At 35.9% G+C, this 19,724-nt stretch overlaps 1 protein-coding gene across 3 annotated transcripts in view; it reads right to left on the bottom strand.

The window, feature by feature from the left end:
- Positions 1-968: 968 nt before the first annotated feature.
- Positions 969-19,724, bottom strand: part of srgap2 (SLIT-ROBO Rho GTPase activating protein 2) — a 107,879-nt gene continuing 89,123 nt past the window's right edge. For 2 of the 3 annotated variants that reach the window (XM_058790839.1, XM_058790838.1), the window contains exons 12-23: positions 19,593-19,620; positions 19,065-19,095; positions 17,160-17,220; positions 16,075-16,152; positions 15,843-15,977; positions 15,618-15,723; positions 12,375-12,599; positions 8,549-8,628; positions 8,045-8,252; positions 7,728-7,874; positions 5,893-6,211; positions 969-3,448 (exon numbers count right to left, since the gene is read on the bottom strand). In XM_058790839.1, coding sequence (XP_058646822.1) covers positions 2,981-3,448; positions 5,893-6,211; positions 7,728-7,874; positions 8,045-8,252; positions 8,549-8,628; positions 12,375-12,599; positions 15,618-15,723; positions 15,843-15,977; positions 16,075-16,152; positions 17,160-17,220; positions 19,065-19,095; positions 19,593-19,620 — 1,886 coding nt within the window. In that variant the 3' untranslated portion in view covers positions 969-2,980. The remainder of the gene's footprint in view (positions 3,449-5,892; positions 6,212-7,727; positions 7,875-8,044; positions 8,253-8,548; positions 8,629-12,374; positions 12,600-15,617; positions 15,724-15,842; positions 15,978-16,074; positions 16,153-17,159; positions 17,221-19,064; positions 19,096-19,592; positions 19,621-19,724) is intronic. The other variant, XM_058790840.1, reaches the window with a different exon arrangement.

The following is a 19,724-nucleotide window of genomic DNA, read 5'->3' as shown; positions in this document are numbered from 1 at the left end:
GAGTGACAGCTGCCCCTGATATTCCCTGATTTTATTACATTTTAATGAATGTCTGACGGTGTTGACAAAAAGTGGGGACACAACTTTGAAACCTTATGAAACATGCATGTGTCACTGAAAAACAACCTTGCTTTGATATATTATTAAGTGTTACTTAATAATAACAAGGTCTTTTTCATCATTAAAAAAAAAAAACATTTTTGTCCATGTTATAGCATATGAATGATAGAACCCTTCTCTGTGGACACTTCTCTGTTTTAGATGTAGTGAGAAGACAATAAGTGTCATAGATTTCACATAATAATGATAAAATTAAATTGAAGGGGATAATTGTGTTAAATACATTCTATTATTAATCCCCATAACATTTACAATTTAAAATATTTTTATTTTTTTAAACCTGATAGCAGTTACAATTGCTGGACATGTCTCAAGAATGACTTTTTATTCCTTAGCAAATGAACAAAGTTTCTTAATGAAATTTCATACTATATTGGATTCATTTTTGTCCAGTGAATCAACACTAAATAATCAGGAATTAGGAAATTCATGAAAAATTGGAGCTGCAGCTGGGTAGTCCCTTCTAGTTCCATAGAAAAACCCATAGAAATGACGTGAATCACGCAGATATTTTATAAACAACAAATGTGTGAAAACTAAATGTGGGTACTTTTTGTGTAATAGCTGGTAAAATTGCTTAATGCTAGCCAGAGATCCATGCCCAGTTATACATGTAAAAAATAAATGAATAAATAATAATAAAAAAAAAAGAAAAATAAGTGTTTACATAAAAATGAAAAATAAAAGTAGGAAAAAATTAATTTTCACAATTTAAACCTTTTTATTCAAACAATCAAAAAATTGTTTAGTAAGCATGTTTTATTTAAAGTGAAAAAGTGACTGGCAAAATTGGGAAAAAGATCATTTTCAAATTTTTGCACATTTTTATTGAAATAATCAAATACACATTCAGCAAGCAATTTTTTTTATTTATTTAAAAATGTTTACTACAAGAACTACACGTGGAATTATAGAATGTATATTTGAGTGGCAACTACTATTGCTGCAACTGTACAATATTGTACCAAAAAAAAAGAAGAAAACCACAAACAAATTATGAAGAAAAAGAATGTACCTCTGTAATGTACACTATTGTATATACAAAGTACATCTGAACACAGGTTTCTCTGGTAACAGATTTCTGAATGGACAACTATAAATATATCTGACAAGACAATTCATTTTACAGTCTTGTTTCCATTGGACAGGAATTACATTTTAACAATAGTTATGATTACAAATAAAGAAAGAAAATCACCCTCAATTAAATTTGTTCACAAACATACAATGCAGATTCAAGTGTATAATGATTGATTTCAGTTTACTCAATGAAAGAAAACAGTATGTGTGTAAACGGAGGCCTCGGCCAACAGCATACTATTAACATTACACATTAAACACACACAACGTGAGTTTCCTGCTGTCATTTGCATGTAAAAGTCCCACCCACAAAAGAACTCCAATAAGACAGTTTCCAGTTGCCTTTATGAGGTATCAGGAACAACACACACAGAATACTTCCAATCATTAACACATGAACAAATGTAACCACCTGTGAAGACGTTTTCAGAACACGACAACACACGCAAGAAAAAGGCTTGTCCTCAAAAAATTCTGCGTTACTTGGGGGGGAAAATGCCTCAGTCTGTCTGTAGATATTTTCCAGGAGTCACAGTCATTGCTTGTAATGGGTACTTTGCATACCACCACAGCTCATTTTCTAGGACATTAAGGCCTCGCTTAGGAAAATACAGACTTGTCCGATCCATTCTGTCGAAGGCATAATCAGGCAGACCGTGCGATGAAGATTGTCAGACTTTTAAAGAGGCTTTCTGCACGCTTATCCTTTCGGAGTTGGAAAAACTGAGGAAAGCAAGCTACATTTTTGCATGTATCCCCCGTTAGTCTGTTGTAAGTCTTTCCCTTTTTTTGCATCGTCAATCTCTAAAAGCTGCTGTTAGGCTGCTAAGATTCAGAATATACATACTGTACGTAAACACACATACTAATACATAGATACCATGATACAGACCCAAAGGTGAGTAATGACCTAGGGAAAATGAAATAAAATTATGTTTCTTTTTTTTTTATACATGGGCGACAAAGAAATAATGTGCTTGCATGACATTCCTCATTTTTAGATCACTTTTTCCAGTTATAATCATGGTCATTAAACATACAAAACAACACCCTCTTTTTTATGTGCCCTCTGATATAATAGTACAATAAAACCACATATTAGACTGTTAATAATGTCAGAAGTGCTTTTGAATCTGCTTGTTAGGGAATCCACATTCGCCATGCTAATATCTTGTGAATCCTCATGCAAAGATGTTCCTATTCCTTTATTTGCTGTGTTTAAGCAGAAACTGTGGATTATATGAACTGTAACTACTGATTATTGTAGAACAGATTCTTCGAATCTGAAGAAAAAGACAGATTTGGATCAGGATGTAATGCTGTTGTGTGACAAAGAGCGGCAAATTCATATCAGGAAAATCTGTTTCTATTCACTGAGATGCTGCGCCGTCTGTAACCTGATTCAAGATGCACCAAAGTCTGAGGGGAAGAATGTGTCCTCAGAAAGCACTTCCACTGCTCGTTTGTCCTCAAAGTCTGACCCCTTTTTTATAAAATCAGACGAAAAAACTCCAAACCACTAATTCCGGATTAGAAAAGAAGGATTGCTGACGTTCATGTCTCAATCCAAACTAAAACAGTGTTGTAAAATCACTCCAATATTCCATATGTGTATATTAATTCCACACACACAAACACTCATGCTCAATCACGCAAGCATCCAATATCAGTTTGAGTCTGTTAAACTGTCCGCAGTTTTTCATTAAGATCCGAAGAGTCAGTATTAGAGGGTGCTCTTGGAATTACTAAGAAACTGATCACAGATGGAGGCTGTAAACCCTCAGACGGGGCAGGACTTGTCGGTGGGTGGTGGAGGGGGCGGTGGTGTTGGCGGTATGGTGGTGGTTGGGGATCCCATCGCCGGACTGCCCCCTGCCGAACTGCTTTTTGGGAACACCACAGGCTTGGGTTTGGTGGCTGGGGGTTTGTTATCTCTAAAGGTGGAGCCGGAAGCAGACAGACCTGTTGTAGACATTGATGACAGAGGGCTTTTGGGACCCGAGCCTTTGCCGGGTCGGAAGGTGGAGGGCATGTCGCTGGCTGAACTGGCGCTGCGCTGCAGAGGATGCTGGGAGGAGTCGGCCTCACGGAGCAGGCGGGAATGAAGTGGGCTGGAGGGTTCAGATGCCCCTCCGCTCTTCAGCTGCTCTAGTGTGTCAAGCACAACGTCAGGAGTGTGTTTGACGTTGCTCTGCCTCTCCAGCTCTCGCAGCTCACTTAGAGCCGTGGTCATAGTCGCCTCAATGTCCTGAAAGAAAGAGAAAAATCAAGAAAGACAAAATGAGAAAATGTGAATATCTATTATATAAAAACAATTTAAATATTTTTTAATAATTGTAATATTATTGAATTAATTTAATTTGAATTATCTGTTTTTAAAAATCTTTTTCTAAAGAAAGTTCCTTATTTTATTGTATTTTGAAATATTTATTCGTTTTTTTTTCTAATGAACATTTGTTACAAACAGCACAAGACAGCATAAGTTTCTTCTTTTTTTTTTTAAAGAAATTAATACTTTTATTTAGCAAGGATGTGTTAAATGGATAAAAGGTGATAGTAGAGACTTTTATTGTTAGAAAAGATTTCTATTTTGAATAAATGCTGTTCTTTTTAACTTTTTATTCATCAAAGAAAGAAAGAAAGAAAAAAGCATCACAGGTTCCAAAAGAATATTAAGCAGCACAACAGTTTCAACACTCATAATAAATCAGCATATTAGAATGATTTCTGAAGGATCATGTGGCACTGAAGACTGGAGTAATGGTTGATAAAAATTCAGGACAGAATCATTGGACAGAATTCCCAATTTCTTGGATAAGCAGAATAAACTTGATAAAAATGAATGCACTTCCTAGATTACTGTACCCTTTCCATTATATATTGCCAAAAAGATAATTACAGATTTAGAAAAGGATTTTAGTAGGTTTATTTGGCATAAGAAAAAGTCTAGAATTAAATTATCCTGTAGACAAAGGTGGGTTAGCACTACCTGATTTATGTTTTTACAATTGGGCCTGTCACATAAGAATTATTTTGAGGTGGTTACAACAGGCCCCAGAAACAGAAATAGATTCATGGTTTATTCGTCCCTTCTCTTTACATTCGGTGATTACCTCAGAACAGAAGTCCATTGGCTCAGAAATTTGCAACAATCCTCTCTTACAAAGAACTTTAAAGATCTTGCGAGATATCCAGTGGTTTTGGGGAAGGAGTAAATTTTAGTAAATCTTTTATTATGAACAAAGCCTTTCCCCTTGGGCTTCAAAATGGATTTTTTCATCAATGGACCAAAGCAGGAATTTGGTCAATATCAGACTTGTATAACAGGAATTCTTTGTTATCATTTCAACAGTTACAAGAAAAGTATGGGTTACCTTCTTCTCATTTTTTTGGTTTCCTTCAAATCAGAAAACGTTCACTTTCCCCACAGATCAAGAGATGTGTACTAAAGTAGATCTGTTTTTGAAGCACTCGTCGAATGTTATTTCTAAGGTTTACACCTTGTTAGTCTCTAATTCAGGAAACAATTTGCAAGCATTGTTATCAGGGTGGGAAAGGGATTTTGGGGGGGCTCAGGAGGAGGAGAAATAGTCAAATGTCATGCAAAATATGAGGTGTATACTGCTGTGTAATAAGGCACAAGAAACACAGTTTAAATACTGCACCGTATGCATTGTACTCCTTATGTACTTTCTAAGATTCCGTTAGCAATGGAAACGAGGTTAAATTTGAAACTTTATGGTCCCCATTCTTTTGTAGTCTCCCTCAGAATACATCTGAAGTTTGTAAAAAAGGCCAAGTATGTTTAAATTGGAAATACTAACATGCTGATACATTCTGTATATGTTTATTTGATTTAACACTGTATGTAAAGCATATGTCTCTCGTATGTTGCTGTGGGGGGTGTTAAATTTTTTGTTTTGTTTTGTGAAACAAACAATACATTACATTTGTGAAAACAAAACAAAAATACAGCGCTGCGTCACAGAAATAAATGATACTTTAAAGTATATTCAAATATGAAACCAATATTAGAAATTGCAATAATATTTCACAATGTTTGTTTTTTCTGTATTTTTGATCAAATAAATACATCCTTTATGAGCATAAGAGACTCCACTAAAAAAAAACAAAAAATCTTACTGATCCCAAACGTTTGAACAGCAGTGTATATATGGAGTTATTTTTGTACCTGCAATTTCAAAAACATTACTGTCATCTGGCTTTTTTTTTTTCAGTTTGATGGAGTTCAGAGCCATTCTCCAGCATGTCACTCCTTTTCAAAAAGACAACATGCGTAGCTGAGGTCAGTCGCTTCTGATTTCTATTGTACAGCAAGTACAACAACAAAACTGTGAGATGTCCACACTCATAATGATTGGACTGCAGGAACTCCAACTCAATTACATACAAGCACAGCCGGGATCGATTCTAGACCTCTATCCAGCCATGAAATTACAGCTCAAAGAAAGATAAATAGGACACTGAAAAACACAGACACTCCTCTGGAGAGCTCAGCACTGTTTTTCGGAGTGGAAAATGGATTTTCTGTTTACACGTGTCATTCTTATTCATTGTAAGTTTGTATGAAAACTGACAAGGTCTGAAAATTTCTAAATTTAAATAATACTTTTAAAGCAATCAAAGTAGTGTCATGCTTAATTAAATTCCCAGATTCTGGGTTTGTCGTACCTGTGAGCTGTGCTCCACCTGAGCGATGACCTCTGGGTCCAGTGGTCTGTGATTGCTGAAACTCTTGGATCGCCCTGCAGGTGTGGACTTGCGGAGCTGAGGACCTTCCACCTTAGTCTTCAGAGAGGAGTGTCGGGTGATGGAGTTTAGGATGCTGTGAGCACTGACCGGTCGCTTGTCTGTCCCTTCCTTAGCCAGTCCACTTGCCGGCATGGAGGAGGTCTTTAAACCCCCTGCTGCTCCGGATGAGCCCTCACCTAGTCCCTCCACAGGCCGGATTGATCTTCGGATGCTGGGCGCTTCTGGCCGTTTCCTCATCCTAAGATGGATAAAGTGTAGGCAAAATGATATGATAATCAACATTTAGTTAACTTTTTGTTTACACACACACACAGTATCTATATATACCGTGTATGTGTATTAGGGCTGCACGATATATTGCATGCGATAGTCATGCGCATCTAGTCAGTAAAGCCGGTTCCGTGATTAGCGCTAAATCTCCATCACCTGTTTTCAAATGGAGCGGCATTTAATACACAGAGCAGTAGTTCACTGACAAACTACGCAAATACGCGCTCAGAATCGCAGATGAATCGCCTGCGATATTGAACGTGATATTGCGTAGCTTGTCAGTGAACTACTTCACCTGGCATGTTCCTGTGACAACGCAGCACGGTGTCCGTCAGCAGGTGTCACTGTTTTAAATGGCATAAATGTCTTTATATTGTTGTTAGCATAACTGTTGCAAATAAACATACATTTTATATTTTATAAAGTTTTTAAAATATGCTATATAATATATTAAAACTAATATAAAACTCGCACGTGCCCTGCTCACTCCAAAGTCTCCATTCCAAGGGCTCTGCCTTTCGAAGGGATTAGGGCATAGGGACGATCACTTCCATTTGGAATTTGCCCTGTGAACCGTTCGGTGCGAAAACACGTACCATTACACCCCTAATACATACATATATATATATATATATATATATATATATATATATATATATATATATATATATATATATATATATATATACACATATACACACACATATATATATACACACACACTGTGTACATATCCTGTGTGTGTGTATATATATACTGCCGCTCAAAAGTTTGGGTAAGATTTGTAATGTTTTTTTAAAGAAGTTTCTTCTGCTCATCATCAAGGCTGTATCTATTTTATCAAAAATACAGAAAAAAAAATATATATATATTTTGTGAAATATTATTGCAATTTAAAATAACAGTTTTCTATTTTAACATACTTTAAAATAGAATTTATTCCTGTGATCAAAGCTAATTAATACTTTTATTCAGGATGGATGTGTTAATGTGTTAGTAAAGACTTATATTATTAGAAAAGATTTCTATTTTGAACAAATGCTGTGTTTTTTAACTTTGTATTCATCAAAATACAAAGAATCAAAGAAAAAAGTATCACAGGTTCCAAAAAACAATATTAAGCAGCACAACAGTTTCAACACACATAATATATCAGCATATTAGAATAATTTCTGAAGGACACTGAAGACTGGAGTAATGATGCTGAAAATTCAGCGCTGCATCACAGAAATAAATTCTATTTTAAAGTATATTAAAATAGGAAACCAATATTAGAAATTTCAATAAGATTTCACAATATTACTGTTTTTTCTGTATTTTTGTTCGAATAAATACAGCCTTGATGAGCAGAAGAGACTCCCTTAAAAAACATTAAAAATCTTACTGATCCCATTCTTTTGAGCAGCAGTGTACATATATATGTAACATTTTTCTTTTTTGCACACCATTTTTATTAATGCATACCAGATGAACTGTTAACTTACTTGTTGAGGTTAGCTAGGTAGATATCAGCTACATGACCTCCAGTGGGTGAGCTGGCACTGGCTCTGGTGGACACCTTCTCTTCCACAGCATCATGGGAAGCCTCTTGGTCAGCTTTGGGACTTCCTCTGCCTGCATATCCATCCGGCCTATCACACATCATCACAGACACCTCCAGAATTCACATATACTATGGGCGGTCTTACTGATAGTTAATCAGTAATTACTAGCAGTAATTACAGTAGGACACTGAATAAATGGTTAAAGAAGCAGTTCTGATCGACATCACTAATTCAAGTCAATAAAACAGACAGCTTACATGTCTTGCACTACTATGTACTGGTGCGGCACCAGTCCCTCAGTGCCGTTGTGGCGACCCTCCCACCAATCCTCAGATGCACGGCTGTACAGCAGCAAAGACGCCCCCTTCTTAAAGGAAAGCTCACGATTGGTGCGTCCAGAGTAGTCAAAACGTGCGATGGCCTCAATGGGGTCAGACTCTGAAACGTTCAAGGACCCTGACTTTACTATTTAGAGACATGAAAGACAGGGAAAGACAAAGAGAGAGGACAGGAAGGGGAGAGAGTAAGAGGGGAGGAAGAGCACAAGGAAAAGAGGAAGGGTTATTGCACAGGAAGCCAGGCATGTTAGAGCACATTTATCATAACAGGTTTGGAGCTGCAGAAGGGGTGCGTGGACAAAAGAGAGTGTGAAATAGGAGCTTCCACGATAGTGAGCTGACTGGTGCTGGCGGCAACAGTGCGACTTTGTAAAAAATGTGTGCGCTTGTTAGTACGGTCTTTTGAATGGCATCTGGGCTCACCATCATCGCTGTTGTGGATTTCAGAGGCAGCGTCAGGTGCAGGTTCACCCACTAGGGGGGGCTCAATGTGTGGACTATCACTGTTGAATTGACCACAAGAAACATGTTTCAGTGAAAACCTCAATAACACAAACTTTAACCATTGCTTTAATACAGAAACCAACATTTACATGCAATAGACACACATCTACATTTACCATTAAAATAGGAGATCAAAATTAAAAGTTGACTAAACACCTGAGTAAATGTATGTTTCTCATGATCTTGAAGACCTTTTGATCTACAGCTTCTGCTTGAAAGGATTTATATATATATATATATATATACACACACACACACACACACACACATATATATATATATATATATATATATATAATCATTTTGTAGACATAAATTGTATTAAGGTATGAATTTCTATTTTAAGTGATATAATTTAGTAAATAAATTAACAAACCATTTGTTTGAGTCGATAAGATTTTTAATATGCTTTTGAAAGAAGTCTCTTAAGCTAACCAAGGCTGCAAATTTGATTTAAATAAAAACAGTAAAAACAAATATATTGTAAAGTATTACAATTTTAAATAACGAATCAGAATTTAAATTTATTTGAAATGACATTATAAACGTCTTTACTCACTTTTGATCAATTTATTGCATTCTTGTTTAATAAAAGTTAAATTTTTTTTTAAAATAAATAATAAAAAAAAATAAAAATAAAAATTACTGACCCCAAACTTTTAAACGTAGAGTAAAAATAAATAAATAAATAAAAAGTGCACCAACAAAGAAAGTTTGATTAGAAGCATTTGCACCCCTTTTCTAAGCCTAAATCTAAGCCTATTTAGATTTATTATTTGTATTATTTATATTTACTATCCTTAATATGCATGATTATAAATGCTTGATTTTATTATTTGCATTCACATCGTTTATCCCCTGCTGACCCAATCAGGACCCATTTTTGAGCCACAATCCGCTATTTTTCCCCATATTTTTCCACATAAAATCCCCATATTTTTTTCACATTACTCATGGTTTTTAAAACCTTACTATTATTCAAAAATAAGAAAAATAGTAATAATCAAGAATGAGTAGACATATTCAAACTTTTGACTGCTATAATAATAATGAGAAGGAAAGAGCAGAAGAAGGAAAGCTAAAATAAGCACACGACAGTGAATGAGGACATTTCTGAGAACCAGTTATGATTCTCTATGTCTCACTCTTCAGGCCTGAAACAGATTGTCCATGCTTCTTTGAAGCAAAACAGGAAGCAGAGCCCAGATACGAGGATCAAAGCTGGACTTTCCTGTGGCCTCTTGACTCTAAACTGAACCTGCGCTCACTCAACTCAACTCCAGTACGGAACCTAATGTGACCAGAAAACACAGTACTAATGCACAGGAAAAATGGCTTGTTTCCAAGGTCATGAGGGCCTCAGTGCTGATAACAACTCTGTTATGCCATTCACAGGCCAAGAAACCCTATAATACCCTAGTATAAATTTAGTAAAATATCCAACCGAACAACCTGATCTCCTATTGAGCACTCAAGCAAAAACACTGCCTAATTTACTGTCATCACTCTACTAATAAAAGCTGCACTCTCGTAACATATGCTGGAGGAAATTCAAGCTCTGTAGAGTGAAAGTACAGTGCTCTACCCAGCTGGAATATATCTCACTAAGACCATCCCGGTTTATTACATAGACAGTTGGCAAGCATGGAGCCTGGGCTAATGAAAAGCTTAGTTTCATTAGAAAGCAGCTTTAGACAGAAGAAATCTGAGGGTAATGACTGTATAATGTACTAATCTCTGCCTGGTGTGTGTAGGGAGATGCTGTCAGACAGGTTTGGCAAAGTACACGTCCATCACAGCTTCAGTGAATCTTTAAAATGACAGACTGGCCTCATTGAGCAGTTAGTTGGTGAAGAAGATCCTGTGATCCTCCTGTCACTCCATCTGTAGCTTTGATCTGGGCTCTTAAGGTAAAATGATCCGTGTGGCTTCTTCACCCTCCAGCAGATGAGTTTGTGTTCAGGGAGGTCAGAAGCTGCTGTGATTTTTAATGTCTTCCCCAGAGACGCTGGATATCTCATTCTGCTCTCAGCATCCGTCTTCAACAAAACTTTTACTTTAGCATTTCAAGGGCACTGCGTAAAGTAAATCTCACTGTCTAAAACTGTCTGGGTCACTTTCTTTTTAGGGCATCACAACTGTACCCAAACTGTCATCATTATATGAAAGCAAAAGTATTTAGTATAACACATAAATATAATATCTCTGCATATATACAGTATATATAAAATAGTGCAGTCAAATGATTATGTATATATAAAGACACACACATACAGCATATATTTTGAAAATATTTACATGTATATATTTATATTCATATATTAATATATAAACATAACATTTTTCTTAAATATATAGATGCATGTGTGTTTATTTTTATATACATAATAAATATACACAGTACACACATATATATATATATTTATGCCATGGTCTGTCTGAATACTCGATTCTGATTTTGGCGTGAATTATGACATTTTTGAGATTCACTCAAAAATATTTATTTGAATAATACACCCTGACTACATAAATCAAACAAATGTTTAAACATTTATGCTTTTATATTACACTGCTCAATAAAATATTAGAATTTTCAAATGCATCTCAACTTCAGATATAAGGCTATAAAGATGAAGTTAAAATACTGAATGAACAATGGCAATGGCAATTTTAGTTATATAGCACCATTAATTGTCCAAAGTGCTTTGCAACAAAAATAAAAACACAAAAACACATTTACTTAAAAAATCAGACAAAAGACAATAAAAGTAAGATAGGAAAGCATTAATACAGATTATAAGCCTTATCAAACAAATACATTTTTAGGCTAGACTTAAAAGCAAATACAGGATGACTGAAGTGATCTGGCTGGAAAATGCTCAATCAGTAAGTCAGAAACACAAGAAGGTAAGTATGAACAGTAATTCCTATCAGGGCAGGAACTGAGCATGCAACGTGTTAACTACAGTATGTTGTTAACGTGTCTTGACTTCACGTGACCTAAAGCCTCAGGAAGCTGAAACGAGACTGACTAAACCCTGAGCTAAAAACACATAATCTCACCAGGTCAAAGTCTTAATTATACCGCCCATGCAATCTAAACAATCCCGTGCATGAAAACCACATGAAATGAGCCTGCATCTCACAAACAAACCTAACCTGGACAAGTCGCTTTCTTATCACCATGACACAGCACTCTGAAGTCATTTCCTCTATCACATCCAAAACAGCTATTAAAAAGCTGCAGGAGGGCATTTCATTAGCACTTGGCCTTGAGCAGGGTATGATAACCGCATTTTTAATTTAAAAATGGACCTCATGATGGTGGTTTTTGAGTCTGGCTGCCTGCCACTATTCTGGTTGCTTTCACGGTGACATCTTTTGGGAGTCTAGGTCATGTGCTGATACACAAAAATATATCTGTGCCTTCAACCACTGAACTGATGGCTTAAATGAGCATAATATACACAGGAACTTTAAAAAGTGACTGACTCCCTGTAGGGTTCTGTTGGTCTTTATAATGTCTCTTTATCTTTATAATGCTCAATCCATCATGTCTGACTGGTTCTACATTAAATCAAGCTCATCTGATCAACTCATTTCTGGTTTTGTGGTTCAGCTGAGCAGCTGCTTCAATAAAATGTGGTGCCAGTATTCACTGCCAATGAATTTTGCCAAGATTATGTGATTCATTTTCATCCTTCTTTCTTCCTTTTTTTTGTAACCAAATTCACTCTAGACTCACCAGTATTCCTCAGCGGCTCCTCCACGGTCATAGATGGGACCCTCCAAATCACGGGGCCCTGGAAAGATGGTCTCATGATGGATAATAATGGTTTTGATGAGCTCGTTCACATGTGCCTGGCAGGAGACTTGGTCGTGGCCCTCAGGCACAGACATTAGTGTGGGGCCGAAGCAGATAGCCAGGTTGTAGGGGTCCATCATGTTGTCATCACTGTACTGGGACAGACTAATTCAAAGAGAGAGAAAAATAAGAGTTAACCAAAAAAACAAAAAAAACAAACATATGGAAAGTCCGCTCAAATAACATGCCTGTTGGCGCCTTATTTGTACCTGGTTGCAATAGCGCTACTGTGATGTAACATGGTGTAGTAATGCTGTAGCAACGCTGGTAAAACGACGCTACAGTCTTGTGACACTATGCTCTGCTCGCATGCTCTGATAATAATAGCTTTGAAGGACTATACATTATTTAGATAATTAAAAAAAAATCTGTTAAATCTGATTATGTTGCATAGAACTGAATAAAAATGATACATTGATATTTAATATTAATATATTTTCTGTCCAATTTGTTTAACTTTCAATAAAAGTGTGGTTGAAATCAGTATCACTAAAATTATTGAGTTAAATTAAAAAGTCTTACAAAAAATATAAAATAATTATTAAAAAGCATTTTCGGTTTTCGGCCAAATGCATCCAGAATTTTCGTTTTCGGCCCAGAATTTTCATTTCAGTGCATCCCTAACAAATTCTCGTATGCTATTTTAATGCCGATTATTACATTCAATTATTTTTATTATATACACAAGAATCACCTTTTTTTTTGCCAAACATCTTTGACTTATATTTGACAATATATATTTGAATTTTAAGTTAATATTTTAATAACAAGAATACATTTGCATGTTCACTGTTCTCTGATAACATTAATGGTTATGTGACATGCAGATTAACAAATAAAAAAATAAATATATAAAAAAATAATATAAAAATAAAGAAAAAAAATTATAATAAAATAGCTCCTCTGAATATCCACTAAAACACAGCAAATCATTGGTTTCCCACAATCCCTCACTTAACCTTCATCACAAAATATTTTGTATCTTTTGCAGTAAGTGTTGTATCTTTATTGTTTTTATATTATGAATATTTATTTTAATAAAAAAACAAAAAAACAATGAATTATTAACTTTCCAAGGGTTTTATAAACCCCAGTTTGGGAGACCCTGACTTACTATACATCAAAATTTGCTGAGAAAAGCCTATATTTTTGCTGTTATGTTTCTTGCTTTTTCGGTTGCTGTGTAAAGTTAAAAGAAATTAAACTTTCATTTTGACACCTCTGCATTATGTACATTTTTTTTGTTAACCCAAGATTATCTTAGATATATCTTAGAAATATTGCACAAAAACATTAAGATGGCACTTTAACTGCTCCGAAGAACATTTCTTAATAATTAATTAATTAACAATTAATAAAGCCCTAAAAATAATAAATAAATATAGAAAAATAAGAACTATAGTTAAGAACATTTCTATTTCTGTATATTAACAACTGATGCATGGCTTGAAGTGCAACAAATATAAAACAACAACAACAACAACAAAAAACGTACAAAATAGTCATACTATCCAGAAACATGTTAAAATGATCCCTGATCATATGACTATTCTCATGGAGAGACCAGCTCCTGCTGGACTAATGTGAAAAACAGATTGAGTTCCAGACTGAATCTCTATCTACACTTCCTCACAACAGCTCATTTATCATGAGACTAAGCCAGCTTTCTCCCATTTATGTGTGTCTGTGAGACTGCTCTGAATTGTTACACCTTTTTATTTGTTCCTTTCTTCCTCCACAGTATGCCCACTTCATTTGATTACTGAAAACTTGGATGTGTCCAAAGTGTTGGGAGAGGAGTCCTTAACCCTATGTGTTTTTGGGTAACGGGGGGTTGGGATAAAAGCAGTAGGGGCTCCAAACCAAATTTATGAGCACTGTGCTGCCCAGACAGTTACAACTGCACAAGGGCTTCCAATTACCTATCTCTCTTTGTTTATTTCTGACTGCATTGCCATTCAAATGAGATCTCTTCATGTGTATCTGTGAGTGTATGCCATGCATACCTATGAACAATGCACATGATTGGCTGTAACGCATGCTAGAGCGCATTAGAGAGAGGTGCAGTCCTTCAGAGACCTATTCTGGCACCTCCACTGACTTTTATAGCAAAGGAAAGATCTATCGGCCGTAGAGCAAACAGAGAAGCCATTCACCCAGGGCTACAGACGTCCAGCATGGGAGCACTAATGGTGGCTTGATGGCGACACCATATTTCAACACACATTTGCTTCCCCCTTCTGGCTGTGATACGAGGGCTGGAAAGGGTTCAGATGCTTTAGGAAAACCAGACACGCCTGCGTGCACAACGGCGGGCTGGAGTAGAAACTAAGATCGTGTTGTGGTCTGGAGGGTCTTTCAAAAGGACCACAGGGTGGAAAAAAGTGGAAAAACGAGAGGCAGAGATACGGAGGGACATGTTCCAAGAGGCTTGAGTGCTGTATCCCTCAGCTGAGGTTGGGTTTAGGCCAACCATCTCTTTTTGGTAAGAGAATGTTTAAATTTGTAGTAAAAGGGTCTTGTAAAATGGTAAGTTTAGATTGTACATAAGCTCTTTGTATGCTGGGCTAAGGTTAGCTGTAATAAATCACTGTAAATTGGCACTGGTTTAAAGGAATTGTTCATCCAAATAATTCTGTCATCATTTACTGGCCCTCATGTTGCTCCAGACCGCTAACTTAATTCCTTTATTCACTGAAAATCTCATATCTTCAGGGATGCAAACAAAAAAATTGATGACTGGACATGTTATGTGAACATTTTCTTTGCTTTCAAATGTAAACCATACAGCTTTTTTGCCAGAAAAAAAAAAAAAAAGTAATTGAATAACGTAGTAGTCTATGGAATTACTTGGAACACTGAGAACAAGCCATATGGACCACATTTAATTTAATTAAAGGAGCTTTTTTTGTCATATGGAAAAGAGCACCTGGGACATTCTGCAAAACATCTACTTTTGTGTTCCCCGGACATAAGAAAGTGATACGGGGTTGGAAGGACATGAGGGGGAGTAAATTATTGCCACAGACCTTGTCTTGAGTTAAAAATCACAGATAAACAAAAGAACCGAATGACTTTGATGGGAAAATTCATTCCAGACCAGCTTTGATCGGCGGAACTTACTGGCTGAGGAAAGCAAACAGGTATCGCATGATAACCAGGGTGTTGCTGGGTAGAGACAGCAGGACTTTGTGGATGTGGACAGCTCTGTCCTGGAGGTTCTCCATGGCTGGAAAAAACAACATGAACAAGAAACGAGTTTATATAGGACAAAAGCTTCTCCATTGTCTAATCTGGTCTGCAGTGCGCACGTGTACCGTGGGTGTAGAAAATAAAGCGGACACTCACAGACACAGGACATTAGGTCATGGAAGACTTCCTTAGGAAAGAGGGCGTTCTCCAGGCCTCTGAAGTAGAGCTTTAACACTCCAGCGATGGAGTCCATATCGTGATCATTCTGGTCCCCAGCCAGCGGGTCCTCACCTGAGACACAAGAAAGTAAAAACCCTTTAAGAATGCAGACTTGATTCGAAATAAGAAAAAAAGAAGGTTCAGCATATGACAGTCCAGAGAGACTCACCTCTTTCAAAGGCGTTCTTAATATCATTGACTTCCACTTGAGAGCCGGACACCCTGAATATGCCTTCGTGATGGAGACCTGTACAGACACAGACATGACGTTATGAACAAAGAATAGACAGGAAGTGTCGTACTGGTTTACCCTGGCACTAGAACTGTTTGTACTTCATAGCAGATACTGTTATAATCCTAACTATTTTAACTAAGCTGGGTCTACTGAATCTTCAGTGTCAAGGGAAAAAATAAAAATATATAAAATTGTTAGTTTGTCTAAGTTTAATGTGAATTGTATGATAAAATACTAAAATGTAAAAAAATAAATAAAATAAATATATATATATATATATATATATATATATATATATAAAGGATGTTGAAGGTTTGTCATGGAAAGAACCTTTATTTTTATGACTCGTATATATATATATATATATATTTTTTTTTTTTCTTTGGATGAATCATTTAAAAAGTGATTTTTTGTTTATATGATGACTGCTGATGATTACTGCTGAATCAGTCAGAGCAGTTACTAAAGTTTCTGACTCATTTGTAGTTAAAGATACACATTTCAAAAACAGAGTTTCCACCCCATTTGACCAATGAGTATCTATGACTTCATGATTTTTCCAATTGTTCATGATTTCTGAATAAGGATTATTTTAACAAACAGTTTTTAAAAATCAGAAGTAATTTCTAGACTATCAAATATTTTGAACAAAGCACAACCAGAAAAAAATGCATATTCACTAGAAACTTTAATTAATTCATTAATTCCAATAACTTTTGGAGATCACTAAATTCCCTGATATTTCCAGATTTTCCATGACACAAGTAATAAATGGTATATGAAATAAATAAATAAATAAATAAAGTTGGGACTAAATTGAGTTGAATCCTCAAATTCTTTAAAAAAAACCTGGAAACACTGGTTAGTGCTAAAGGAATAGAAGTGGTATATACTGTATGATTATATGATAGAAAAATAAATTAAGCAGAAGAGAACACTTCATCAGGAAAAGTCTAGAGAGCAGCACAGCAATGGTGCCTTTGGCAAGAAAAGGAATGTGAGAGAGAGAGAAAGCTCACCGTGTCGACTGATGAAGCGAATACAACTCTCCACCATCAGGGGAATGATTTGGCTGGACTCCTAAAAGAAGGAAATAAAAAAAAAAAAACAGAAAACAAAATATGAAGGAGAAAATATGCAGGTCTGTTCAGATGGTTCGGGGGCGGGGTTCTCTGGACATTTTGCAGCACAGGAAACCTTTCTGAACAAGGGTCTCTGTTTCTCGGCAGAGTACTTAAATAATAATAATATTTGCAAAGGGAGGCAGGCATCAGACAGAATTTAGGAGGGATGAAAAAGCAGCACAGTTTGAGCCATGGGGGAATAGGGCAACGGTTGCTAGGAGACAGCTTCTCTCCACAGATTCCTTTTGTTTATTTGAGTGAGCAGGAAATGGCTAAGCGAAGCCGAATTTGGGCCATGTCTAGCCTGAACTTTACTGCTCGGAGTCCAGCTCACAAACTCTTATACATACTTACAGGAGTATAAAGCATCATTTGGCTTTTTTGTATTCCCCCCAAATAAATCTTTTGTTTCTCATATTGTTTGTCTTCTAGTCACAAAAAACTGTTCTTATATCATTATCCCTCACTAGAGGGCGATATGAACATTGAGGTGGTTAAATGAGGTGCTGCGGTGGGTCCTTTTCTTTGTTCGCCCATACTGTAGGGTGGTAAACCCCTGTAGGGTTTAGGTTGTAGGACGTGCACGCTAAATTTATCTCACTGGCCCATTTTACAAATTTATCCCACTGCCACAATGACTGCAGGGTGGCACTGCTTTATTACTGTTATATTACATATCCTAAAGAGTACCAATTTACAGCAAAAAATGTTCACAGACAGTAATCATACAAATACACATCACACGTCACATGGAAGTAGGGTTGGGAGTGTTCACCTGTGATTCACATAATCTCGATTCAATTCCAAAATGATTTTCAAAGCATTTTTCTGAAATTTCTGGGCAAAGATTCTGCATAAAAGCATTCATAAGAAATGTCTTCTCTGTTCCGCCAATAAAAATAGAACAAACTTGGATTATGTATACCATTTATCAGGAGAGTGACTTCATTGAACTCGATGTCCTTGATTGTTATTCATAATATAATAAATAATAATAATTTTAAAATAAATAAATAGTATGAATACTATTTGTTAAATGAATGAACAGTATTCATACTATTTATTTGTATTAATATTATTTTTATTTGATTTGATATTTATTATTTTTATTTGATGCATTACATTTATTTATTTTAGATTAATTTAATTATATTATTATTTATTTCAACTATTTTTTATGGGTTGTTTGGGGAGAGATTGAAAATCTAAAAAGCATTGTCTCTATACAAATAATCGCTTTCATTCCAGCTAAATAAAAATTATGTAAAAAAGAAAAAGAATAGATGAATAATAATAACCTAGTATCAGTGTCTTTTGCTCCGAGTAAATAAAATGCCACATCAGAATGAGCATGAACAAAATAAAACAAACAAACAAAAAAGGAAAACAGATGCATGAAATAAATAAATAATAAATCAATATAAATAAATACATGCACAAACAAACATACATAAACAAACAAACTCATACATAAACACATAGTGCACACCTTCGCTGTAGCAGTTTCAATTTTATGACAAACTTATGTCCTGAGTGAACACATTTCCTTTAAATATAAAGTGAACAGCTAACACATTTTTGCACTTGACGTTTAAAATTATGTAAAGTTTTGTTTGTTTGCACAGTGTCAGCACACTATTTTTTGACATATGTGCCAATCCACTGTTTTCCCAGCACTGCACACCACTGTAATATTTTATCCTGCATATTGATTTCAATAACAGTAAGTGATTATGATCTTTAGCGGAATGATCCAGAATCGATTCTGAGTCAGTTCTACCAGTGAGTGGTGATAATTACCTGTTTCCGAACAGTGGAGTTCCTCCGTCCGCTGATGGACACAAGCAAGAGAGAGATGGAAAGAAAAAGACAAAGCTCTGTTATTACGATGGATCATTTTCCCTCCACATTCAATTTACAAACTGCCAGTGGCCATCAGACCAGTAGAATTTACCCTCCTGAGAAGGGTGGTAAGGGTCCTATGGTAAAGTGGTAGGGTCCTATTTTAATACACTGTCACTAAACACTAAACACACACACAGAAAGGCTTTCAGTAGTGTTTGTTGTGAAAGCGCTTGTTTTGGCTCTTCAGTGAACTCTTGTTTAAAAGTCCGTTCCCATTTCCGTACTCCATTATAACTGTAGAGTAAATCACCTAGCCCTGGCCTCAATAAATAAATCAGCAGATGTGAATAAAAGATGAATATGTCTAGACAAGATACTCATCTATAAATGGCCCTGAGACATCTGCATGTGTGCTAAATTAATTCTTGAGGGTGTAAATGTTTGTGTCTTGTTTGGTTTTGTTGGCTTTCCCACAGCACTCACCTGGCAAGGCAGTAGTCGGTCTTCTGGCCTGAACGGAGAGATAAGAGGAGAAAAAAAAAGGAAAAAGAGAGAGAAAAACAGTTAGACGGGGGCTGGATGTGTGAGGAAGAGGCCACAGCTGGACACAGTTTC

This window comes from Onychostoma macrolepis, chromosome 11 (genome assembly GCF_012432095.1).
Source record: "Onychostoma macrolepis isolate SWU-2019 chromosome 11, ASM1243209v1, whole genome shotgun sequence".
Classification (NCBI taxonomy): domain Eukaryota; kingdom Metazoa; phylum Chordata; class Actinopteri; order Cypriniformes; family Cyprinidae; genus Onychostoma; species Onychostoma macrolepis.
This window is presented reverse-complemented; position numbering and strand designations above follow the sequence as displayed.